At 39.4% G+C, this 11,245-nt stretch overlaps 1 protein-coding gene and 1 non-coding gene across 20 annotated transcripts in view; one reads left to right on the forward strand and one right to left on the reverse strand.

Annotated features, from left to right (window-relative positions):
• The window catches only part of LOC100415051 (HAUS augmin-like complex subunit 6), a 51,734-nt gene that overhangs the window by 23,671 nt on the left and 16,818 nt on the right, over positions 1–11,245 (forward strand). For all 19 annotated transcript variants that reach the window (XR_013534540.1, XR_013534535.1, XM_078370075.1 and 16 more), the window contains 4 exons: positions 143–336; positions 2,084–2,210; positions 3,601–3,703; positions 10,193–10,274. Coding sequence is in view for 17 of the 19 variants with exons in the window: in XM_078370075.1 (XP_078226201.1) it covers positions 143–336; positions 2,084–2,210; positions 3,601–3,703; positions 10,193–10,274 (506 nt within the window). In the remaining 2 variants the exon portion in view is untranslated. The remainder of the gene's footprint in view (positions 1–142; positions 337–2,083; positions 2,211–3,600; positions 3,704–10,192; positions 10,275–11,245) is intronic.
• Positions 6,241–6,342, reverse strand: LOC144579610 (U6 spliceosomal RNA). The gene has a single exon (XR_013527701.1). It is a non-coding gene; the product is annotated as a U6 spliceosomal RNA (small nuclear RNA).

Here is an 11,245-nt window from a genome sequence, read left to right on the forward strand (position 1 = left end):
TTTTATGTTGGGGGTATTTGATTTTATTTTCTGTCTTTTTTAAGGTAAACTTTAATCATAAAAAGCCTAAATATATTTATGTAATAGTTTATTATTGTAACAAGTTATAGTTCACTACTTTTTTCTCCTCCTGATTTTTTAGTTGCACATAGGAAATGTTTATGAGGCTGGAAAATTAAACCTCTTAACAGTTATTCAGTTATTGAATGAAGTCTTGAAAGTAATGAAATATGAAAGTTGTCAGTCTGACCAAGCAGGATTGACAGTAGACCTTCACTACCTTGAAAAAGAGACCAAATTTCAGAAGGAAAGATTATCAGATCTGAAGCATATGAGGTACACTAGAAAGATCTGTTATTTTACTGTGGGAGGAATAGGGTGGTTTTCTCAGCAAAGATCTTGTATAACTTTAGTAGCTCTTCAGCTTTGGCATGTAAGCATGAGAATTCTACTAGTACTCAAAGACCTTATATAATTAACTCTTGGAGATACACATGCAGCAGAAAGGAAAAGGAAAATTAATGGAATAAATGATTTGCTCTGAATGATAATTTTTTATGAAATAATTTTAGCTTTTCTGTAGCTTCCTTTTGTTGGGTCTAATCATTAAACGAGGCTTTAGAAAAGTTTTTTTTTCTTTTGAGGTGAAGTCTTGCTCTGTAGCCCAGGCTGGAGTGCAGTGGCGCAATCCTGACTCACTGCAACCTCTGCCTCCTGGATCCCGGTTCAAGCAGTTTTCCTGCCTCAACCTCCTGAGTAGCTTGGATTACAGGCATGTGTCACCATGCCCAGCTAATTTTTGTATTTGCAGTAGAGACAGGGTTTCACCATGTTGGCCAGGCTGGTCTTGAACTCCTGACCTCGTGATCCACCCACCTCGGCCTCCCAAAGTGCTGGGATTATAGGCATGAGCCCCTGCACCCTGTCTTTTAAAATTTTTTTTTAAATTTAAATTTAAATTTTATTTGTTTTGAGACAGAGTCTTATTCTGTCACTCAGGCTGGAGTGCATCGGCACTAAAAACTCGGCTCACTGCACCCTCTGCCTTCCAGATTCAAGTGATTCTCCTACCGCAGCCTTTCAAATAGCTGGGACTACAGGCGCACGCCAGCATACCTGGCTAATTGTTTTTGTATTTTGAATAGAGATGAGGTTTTGCCATATTGGTCACTATATTGAACTCCTGACCTTGTGATCTGCCCACCTTGGCTTCCCAAAGTGCTGGATTACAGGCATGAGCCACTGTGCCCGGCCTATATTTTACTTTTTTTGAGGTGGAGTTTTACTCTTGTTTCCTAGGCTGGAGTGTATGGAGTGCAATGGTGCAATCTCGGCTCACTGCAACCTCCACCTCCTGGGTTCAAGCGATTCTCTCCTGCCTCAGCCTTCTGAGTAGCTGGAAATACAGGCACCCATCACCAAGCCTAGCTAATTCTTATATTTTTAGTAGAGACGAGGTTTCACTAGGTTGGCCAGGCTGATCTTGAACTCCTAACCTCAGGTGATCTGCCCACCTTGGCCTCCCAGAGTACTGGGATTACAGGTGTGAGACACTGCTTCCGGCCTGCTTTCTGGTCTTGAAAAGAGAAAGTGGCTGCACGCTGTGGCTCACCCCTGTAATCCTAGCATTTTCGGAGGTCAGGGCAGGTGGATCTCGTGGTCAGGAGTTCAAGTCCAGCCTGGCCAACATGGTGAAACCCCATTTCTACTAAAGATACAAAATATTAACCAGCTGTGGTGGCAGCACATGCCTGTAATCCCAGCTACTCTGGAGGCTGAGGCAGGAGAATCTCTTGAACTTGGGAGGTGGAGCTTGCTGTGAGCTGAGATCACACCATTGCACTCCAGCTTGGGTGATAGGGTGAGATTTTGTCTCAAAAAAACAAAAAACAAAAAATGAGAGAAAGGTATTTTAGGTTCTGCAAATTCACCTGTGAGTTTATTTAATTTGTATGTGGTATATTGATTGAACTTGTAGTTCACTTTCCTTTCACTTCTCTACAGCTATTGTTATTTTCTTAAATTTTACTCAGTGCTTTTCGTATCTTCATATTTTGAATAAAGTTTTTTATTTCTATTGTAGGTATAGAATAAAAGATGATCTCACAACTATAAGACATTCTGTTGTTGAAAAGCAGGGAGAATGGCATAAAAAGTGGAAAGAATTTCTTGGTTTGTCTCCTTTCAGTCTAATTAAAAGTTGGACTCCAGTAAGTAATATCGACTTGCCCCTGCCCCCCACCCACCTTTTTTTTTTTTTAATTTTTTTTTTTCGACAGTGTCTTTCTCTGTTGTGCAGACTACAGTAGAGTGGCACGATTATAGCTGGCTGCAATAGAGTGGCACTATCGTAGTTGGCTGGAGTACAGTGGCATGATCATAGCTGGCTGGAGTATAGTGGCATGATTATAACTTGTAACCGTGAACTTCTGGGCTCAAGCAATCCTCCTACCTCAGCCTTTCAAGTAACTGGGACTATAGGTGTGCACCACCAAGCCTGGCTAATTTTTTCTTTAATTTTATAGACAAGGTCTCCCTGTACTGCTAAGTCTGGTCTTAAACTCCTGGGCTCAAGTGATCTTCCTGCCTCGGCCTCCCCAATGTGGTGGGATTACAGATATGAGCCACTGCACTCAGCCAGTTTGTCTTTTGGAGAATAGTTTGATATATGGTAATTTGTGAATTTATTGTATTACACATGACCTAGAAATGTTGTATGTATGTCATCTTTGCATTCGAGTCTAAAGTTCACATGTATTCTATAATTTTTCTTTTTTTGAGACGGAGTTTCACTCTTATTGCTCAGGCTAGAGTGCAATGGTGTGATCTCAGCTCACTGCAGCTGCCTGAGTTCAAGCGGTTTTTTTTTTTTTTTTTTGCCTCAGCCTCCTGGGTAGATGGGATTACAGGCATGTGCTACCATGCCTGGCTAATTTTGTCTTTTTAGTAGAGATGGGGTTTTACCATGTTGGCCAGGCTGGTCTTGAATGCTTGACTTCAGGTAATCCACCCACATCTGCCTCCCAAAGTGCTGGGATTACAGGTGTGAGTCGTTAAGCCCAGTCAGAAAACAGGACTCCTCTTAATGTGAGGTACTATGACATTTGAGAAGTTCAGGGACTAAGTAATCTCCCTTGCTCCTAATACTCTGCTTTAAAAATACCTTACAGGGCTGGGTGTGGTGGCTCACACATGTAATCTCTGTTTTGGGAAGCTGAGGCAGGAGGATCATTTGAGGCCAGGAATTGGAGACCAGCCTGGGCAACATAGTGAGACCCCAACTCTACCCAAAAAAACCCCCCAAAACTGGGTGTTATGGTGTGTCCCTGTAGGCCTAGCTACTCGAGAGGCTGAGGTGAGAGGATTGCTGAAGCTCAGGAGATTGAGGCTTCAGTGAGCTATGATAATACCACTGCACTCTAGACTGGATGAGGGAGTAAGAACCTATCTCTAAGATAAATAAATAAATAAAGTTATCTGATCTATGCTTGGTAATTCCATCTATCTTAGGGAGAAAATGATCTATTTATAGATTAACTCAGCATTGTTATTGTAGTTAGCAAATATGTTTACTTCAAAATTGTGAATTTCTGTTTTAAGTCTGTAGATCTTTTACCACCAATGTCTCCCCTTTCATTTGATCCTGCCTCAGAAGAAGTGTATGCAAAGAGTGTTCTTTGTCAGTATCCTGCTTCACTTCCAGGTTGGTTATTTATCTTTTTCTCTTTTAAACCTCCATCTTGTTATTCTTTCCCGTTATGATAATATTTATAGTCTGTCTTTTTTTCTCCATTTTTTTATTTTGGTGAAATGCATGTAACATAAAATTCACTATTTCAGTTATTGCAAAGTATATAACTCAGTGGCATTTAGTATATTTACAGTGTTGTGCAGTCATTATCACTATCTGGTTCCAGAACTTTTTCTTTTTTGTTTTTGAGACAGGGTCTCACTCTTGCCCAAGCTGGAGCACAGTGGCACAATCATAGCTCACTGTAGCCTTGAGCACCCCAGACTCAGGTGATCCTCCTCGCTCAGCCTCTCATGTAGCTGGGATTGTAGGTGTGTCCCAGCTAATTTGTGTGTGTGTTTGTAGAGATGGGATTTTGCCATGTTGCCCAGGTTGGTCTCGAACTCCTGGGCTCAAATGGTTGACCTGTCTCAGCCTTCCACAGTGCTGGGATTACAGGCATGAGCCATTGAGCTCAGCCCCCAGATTATTTTCATCATCTCAAAGAAAACCCCCTAACCCATTAAACAGTCAGTTTCATTTTCCCTCTAGTCCCTGGCAGCCGGTAATGTACTTGTTTTTTGTTTTTTGTTTTTTTTTTCTTTTTTGAGATGGAGTCTTGCTCTGTCGCCCAGGCTGGAGTACAATGGCACAGTCTCGGTTTACTGCAACCTCTGCCTCGGTTTCAAGCAATTCCCTTGCCTCAGTCTTCCGAGTAGCTGGGATTACAGGCATATACCACTATGCCAGGTTAATTTTTTTTTGTCTTTTTAGTAGAGACAGGGTTTCACCGTGTTGGCCAGGCTGGTCTTGAGCTCCTGACCTCAAATGATCTGCCTGCCTCGGCCTCCCAAAATGCTGGGATTCCAGGTGTGAGCCACCGTGCCTGGCTGAGTAAAATACTTATCTCTGGATTTGCCCGTTCTGGGTATTTCATATAAATGAAGTCATACAATATGAGGCCTTTTGTTTCTGGCTTCTTTCACTTACACTGTTTTTAATTTTGCACAATGTTTTCTCAAACTGATTTCAAGCAATCTTCCTTTCTTGGCCTTCCAAAGTGCTGGGATTATAGGCATGAGGCGCCACATGTACAGTATTTTCAAGTTTTACACATCTTGTAGCATGTATCCTCCTCCAATTTTTTAAAATCGTATTTGTTCAGATATAATTCACCTATTAAAAATGTACAGTTTTCTTGGTTTTTGCTAAATTCACAAATAATGTGCAACCATCAACACAACTGTAAACATTTTCATCACCTCGAAAAGAAAGCTCTTACCCTTTAGTTATCACCCCTAAATCCCTCTTTGCTTCTCCAGTTCAAAGCAATTATGAAGATATTTTCTGTCTCTAGAGTTCCCTGTCTGGATTTTCATATGGATGGAATCATATAACATATAGACTTTGTGACTGGCTTCTTTCACTTAGCATAATGTTGTCAAAGTTCATCTAAGTCGTAGCACATATCAGTCAGTATTGCATTCCTTTTTATCAATACATGCCATTGTATGCCTCTAGCACATTTCGTTTATCCGATCATCTATTGATGAACATTTGGGTTGTTTTCACCTCTTGGCTGTTACGAGTAATGCTGCTATAAATATCTGTACAGGTGTTTTGTAGAAGCTCACCATTTTTTTAACATGAAAGAATAGTACAATAATTAACCCGAATATCTACCCCCGTTTCAACAATTAACATTGACCATATTTGCTTTATGTGTGTTTGTATGTGTGTATATGCTAAACCAAGTAAGTTCTAGATACTGTGACACTTCACTCAAAGTGTTTCAGTGTACATTTTCATAAAAATAAGTATATTTTCCTAAATAACTACCATACTGTTATCACACCTAAAATAATTTCTACAATATTTAATATTCATTTTGCTCAGTTGCATAGTACTTGTGTACAAGACATTTTAATTAAGTTCAGTAAATGGAGGATAGTTAATTGAAGGAATGAATGAATGAAAAATTATATAGATAAATTGGAGGAGGTAATAGTTGTAGGCTATAGTTCAGTTAGGCGAAAGGTCACGACAGCAGTTAGCACAGGGCTTAATCACTGGGATAGGTAATTGGTTTGAGAGTCAGGTATATTTGGGGAGTACACTGGTTGGAAAAGAATGTAGACCAGAGAGCAAGGCTCAGTTTAGGTACAACCAGAAGAGTCAGCATAGAAAAAAGTCTGCATTGGGCTGGGCATTGTGACTTAAAACTATAATTCCAGCACTTTGGGAAGCTGAGGCTGGAAGATTGCTTAAGCCCAGGAGTTCGAGACCGGCCTGGACAACATAGTGAGACCTACTTTCTACAAAAATATAAAAATTAGTGAGGCATGGTGGTATGTGCCTTTAGTCCTAGCTTTTCAGGAGGCTGAGGTGGGAGGATCATTTGAGCCCAGGAGTTCAAGGCTGCAGGGAGCTATGACTGCTCCACTGCACAACGCTCCTGCCTGGGCAAGAGTGTGACCCTATCTCTCTCTCTTTTTCTTAAATTTTAACTTAAAAATTTTTTTAAATTAAAAATAAGTGTTATCCATGCTCAGGGGCCATGCTTATCTTCTCTGTATTGTTCCAATTTTAGTATAGGTACAGCTGAAGTGAGCACAAGAGACTGTTTTTTTAAAAAAAAATAAAGAAAGCCTGCCTGGTTTGATAAACGAAGAGCTTCAGATAGAGCATTCTGGTTCCATGGTAGCTTTGGACAGTCCTTAATTATGATAGAATTCTTCTGATAGGTCTTCGTTTTGTTTTTATTTTTATTTTATTTTATTTTTGAGTTATTATTTCTCTCTGTCTCTCTTTCTCTCTCTCTCTCTCTCTCTCTCTTTTTAGATCCACTAGTCAACAGAGCTCTTGGCATGTGTTTTTTAGGTTTTTGTTTCAGCTGAAAAAGGGCTTTCGCACTCTTGCCCAGCTTAGTTTACCACTGTGAATCCATGAAATTCTCATGTCCATTTGGAGGTTTCTCTACTTACTTTTATACTGAGGGAAAATGTGTCTGTTTAGGAAGTCCAGTCAGAAGTTATACTCTTGGGAGTCCTTTTTTCTTTCCTAGTGTAGAACCTTGATCTGAGTTGGGGTGCTTAAACATTATTTTATATTTTTTTGTGGTAAAACAACCTTTTCTGCCTTCCTGTACCTTACATACTGCATTGTAATTTACTTTAAAAATGTTTTTAAGGCCAGGTGTGGTGGCTCCTGCCTGGAATCCCAGCACTTTGGGAGGTCGAGGCGGCCGGATCACTTGAGGTCAGGAGTTTGAAACCAGCCTGTCCAACATGGCGAAACCCCGTCTCTACTAAAAATATAAAATTAGCCAGGCATGGTGGTGCATGCCTGTAATCCCAGCTACTTGGGAGGCTGAGGCAGGAGAATTGCTTGAACCTGGGAGGCGGAGGTTGTAGTGAGCCAAGATCGTGCCACTGCACTCCAGCCTGGGCAACAAGAGCAAAACTCCATCTCAAAAAAAAAAAAAAAAAAAAAGATTAAAAATGTTTTAGAAAATTATATTTTAGCATATTGAGAAGTACAGAGAATAATATACATACTTGTTTATTAAACACCACTTCTTGGCAAAGTTTTACAATCTTCACCTTAGATTTTTAAAAAATGTACATATGTAGTTAATCCTTGGATATCCACCTTTCTTCAACTTCCTTACTGATTTCACTATTCTGAATATAATCTTTGTTCTGATTATGTTTATAAAATAATTTTATTACATATATAGGCTTATAAACTATACATGTCATTTTTCTTTCTCTTTTTTAAAATTTATAAATGAAAGTTTTCTTACAATATTCCAAAAGGTCCCTTGTTAATGTTTGTATTTTTCAAACCAGTATCCAAGGAAGGTTAGTTCATTACCTGTGATTGTTTTATTCTCTTAGTAACTTTTATTCTAGAATAATGCCTCCTCTTTTTTTGAATGACATTGATAGAAATTGTTCTTACTGTTTACTTTGTTTAAATTGACCAACATGATTAATGACTTTTTTGGTCTATTATTTTGTTTTTCTCCTTTTGAGAAGCGTATCTCAAAGCATATGCTTAATTCTTGGACTCTGAATAGTAAAATTCTCAGTCTTTCTGTGAAAATGTCTCCATTTTCACTCATTTCTGAGTGATAGTTTGGTTGGATATAGAATTCTAGGTTGACACTTATTTCTCTTTTGGACTTCGATGATATGATCTCATTGTTTTTTGTTGTTTCTGAGGCTATTTGCTGTTAGTCTAATTGTCATTCATTTGTAATTAGGTGTATGTTTTGTTTTGTTTTTTTCCAGACAGAGTGAGTGTCTGTCACCCACGTTGGAGTGTAATGGTGTGATCTCAGCTCTCTACAACCTTTGCCTCCCTGGTTCAAACAGTTCTGCCTGAGCTTAGTGTGTAGCTGGGATTCCAGGCATGCGCTACCACACCCTGCAAATTTTTGTATTTTTAATAGAGATGGGACTTCACCACATTGATCAGCCTCTTCTTGAACTGCTGACCTCAAGTGATCTGCCCGTCTTGGCCTTCCAAAGTGCTGGGATTACAGGCATAAACCACTGTGCCCGGCCCATTCGTAATTTTTTTTTTTTTTTTTTTTTTTTTGAGAGGGAGTTTTGCTATTGTTGCCCAGGCTGGAGTGCAAGAGCACAATCTCTGCTCACTGCAACCTCTGCCTCCTGGATTCAAACGCTTCCTCTACTTCAGGCTTCCAAGTAGCTGGGATTACAGGTGTGTGCCATCATGCCTGGCTAATTTATATATTTTTAGTTAAGATGGAGTTTTGCCACATTGGCAAGGCTGGTTTCAAACTCCTGACCTCATGTGATCTGCCTGCCTTGGCCTCTGAAAGTGCTGGGATTACAGGCATGAGCCACCGGGCTCAGCCCATTTGTCGTTAGTTAATTTTTGATTTCTGGTTGCTTTTAAGGTTTTTCTTTGGCTGCGCATGGTGGCTTATGCCTGTAATCCCAATACTTTGGGAGGCTGAGGCAGAAGGATTGCTTGAGCCTGGGAGACCAACCTGGGCAATATAGTAAGATCCTAACTCTACAAAAAAATACAAAAAACTAGCTGGGCGTGGTGTCACAAACCTGTGGTCCCATTTACTTGGGAGGCTGAGGTGGGAGGATGGCTTGAGCCCAGGAAGTTGAGGCTGCAGTAAGTCATGATTTTGCCACTGCACTCAGCCTGGGTGACAAAGCAAGACCCTGTCTCACGAAAAAAAAGAAAAAAAGAGAAAAAAGAATTTGCCTATTTGTGGTTTGTGTGTGCTTATTTATTCTGAAATCTCTTATCTTTCTTCAATTTTAGAAACTTATTCACCATTGTCTCTTATAATATTACTTTGTCTCTTATTCTTTCGATCCTTTCCTTCTGAAACTCCTATTGTTGGGACTTCTGTCTTTCATTTCTTTTAACTTCTCATTTATATTTATAATTTTTTTGTATCTCATGGCTTCTTTCTAGGTATTTTCTTTAGATCTCTTTTATAACTCACTGATTATCTTTCAGTTACGTTTAATCTGCTTTTTGGCCTGTTTAGTAGTTACTAGTCGTAGGCACATACTTTTTACCTCTGTAAGCCTTACTTACTTCTTTTCTATAACTGCCTGTTTTTTATGGTGTCATCTTGTTTCCTTGTGGCTTCTGTTTCACTTTGGACATATAAAAATGGGGAAAGTCTTTCAGAAGGTAACATGTTGAAAAAGGTTGCGCCCTTGGACTGTCAGATCTTCTGTAATCCAGCCATGGCTTTCTCCATCAATCTTATTTCCCAGCATGCTTCCACTGGATATACCCTGTGCTGCAGCATAGCAACTTGTACGTCATTCTTTCAGTACCTTCAGGCCTTCTTCCCATCCTCAGTCTGGGCTGGATGTCTCTCCTCTGCCTCGTTAAATTCTGTGTATACTTCTGTCATAGTACTGTACATGTACAGCATAACACTTGACTCATCACTATCTTTTCCAAGACTGACTCTTTGGAGGCACGGTCTCCATCTTTTATTTCTTTCCCATCATTAGTATGGTAGTAGCATGTAGTTATTCAGTTATTCAGTCATAGATTGAAGAATAAATATATGGGTTGACTGATAGCATAAATATGCACTGAAATATTCTAAGACTGTGACTTTTTGGCCTTGCTGGTTTTTTTTATAATCGCATGATCTTTGTATATAAACATAAAGCATGTAACGCTGGGGAATTAAGGGTTCTTACTCTTTGAGAAACTTGTTTTAGTATTAGTCATCATTTCTTTTATAAAAGCTAGATATTGTCTTGTTACTTTTCTGCTAATCACTTTACACTTATCAATAGAAAACAATCTTTTCCTATTAGTGTGCATATTATTTTGATTTTTTTGTTTTCTTCTATATAGAAGTTGTTCTAGAATTTCAAGAGATCCTTGAATATTAGACTGTACAAACATAAAGAGTAATCAATTTTTCAATTTCTTTAGATACACATAAGCAACATAATCAAGAAAATGGTTGTAGAGGAGACAGCGATACCATGGGAGCTCTACATGATCTAGCCAACAGGTAAAACAAATTTGATTTTCTTTTCTTAAACATTTAAAAAATTTTTATTTTATAAAAAATAGAGTTGAAACTGGGTGTAGTGGCTTACTCCTATAATCCCAGTACTTTGGGAGGCTGAGGTAGGAAGATTGCTTGAGTCCAGGAGTTCTAGACCGGTCTAGGACTAGCAAGACCCTGTCTGTACTAAAAGAAAAAACAAAAGGTTTGGTCTTTCTAGGTTGCAGAGGCTAGTCTTTAACTCTTGGCCTTAAGAGATCCTCCTGCTTCAGCCTCCCTAAGTGTTGGGATGATGGTCATGACCCCCTGTGCCTGGCCCACATTTGATTTTTATATTGATATTTTTCCTATATTAATTTTATTTCCATCTTAAACCAGTTTTCAAACTTACTTACTCTGGAATAATGCATACTTTTGCCCGGTTTGTTTATTTATTTATGAGTGAGTGAATGAATGAATAAGATGGAGCCTGCTCTTTCTGCCCAGGCTGGGGTACAATGGAGCAATCTTGGCTCGCTGCAACCTCTGCCTCTTGGGTTCAAGCAGTTCTCCTCCTGGGTTCAAGCTACCTCCCAAGTAGCTGGGATTACAAGCGCCCGCCACCATGCCCAGCTAATTTTTGTATTTTTAGTAGAGACAGAGTTTTACCATGTTGGCCGGGCTGGTCTCAAACTCCCGATCTCAGGTGATCTGCCCAACTTGGCCTCCCAAAGTTCTGTGATTATAGACGTGAGCCACTGCGCCAAGCTCATTTTGCCCTTTAGCCAGACAGTAGTTTTCTACCATAGACCCACATTTTCAGAAAAGGTCCAACATTTATGGTACATGGGAGTTTTTTTCCCTTCTATTGTTTGTCTAAATATTGGGTTTCCGTGGGGATTATTTGGAAATTATCTAATGCAAGTTTGGGAGTTTTTGCCTTTTTGTGTGTGTGAACTTTTTTGAAACCACTCTATTGACAAGTCGAAATGTTT

This window comes from Callithrix jacchus, chromosome 1 (genome assembly GCF_049354715.1).
Source record: "Callithrix jacchus isolate 240 chromosome 1, calJac240_pri, whole genome shotgun sequence".
In the NCBI taxonomy this organism is placed as follows: domain Eukaryota; kingdom Metazoa; phylum Chordata; class Mammalia; order Primates; family Cebidae; genus Callithrix; species Callithrix jacchus.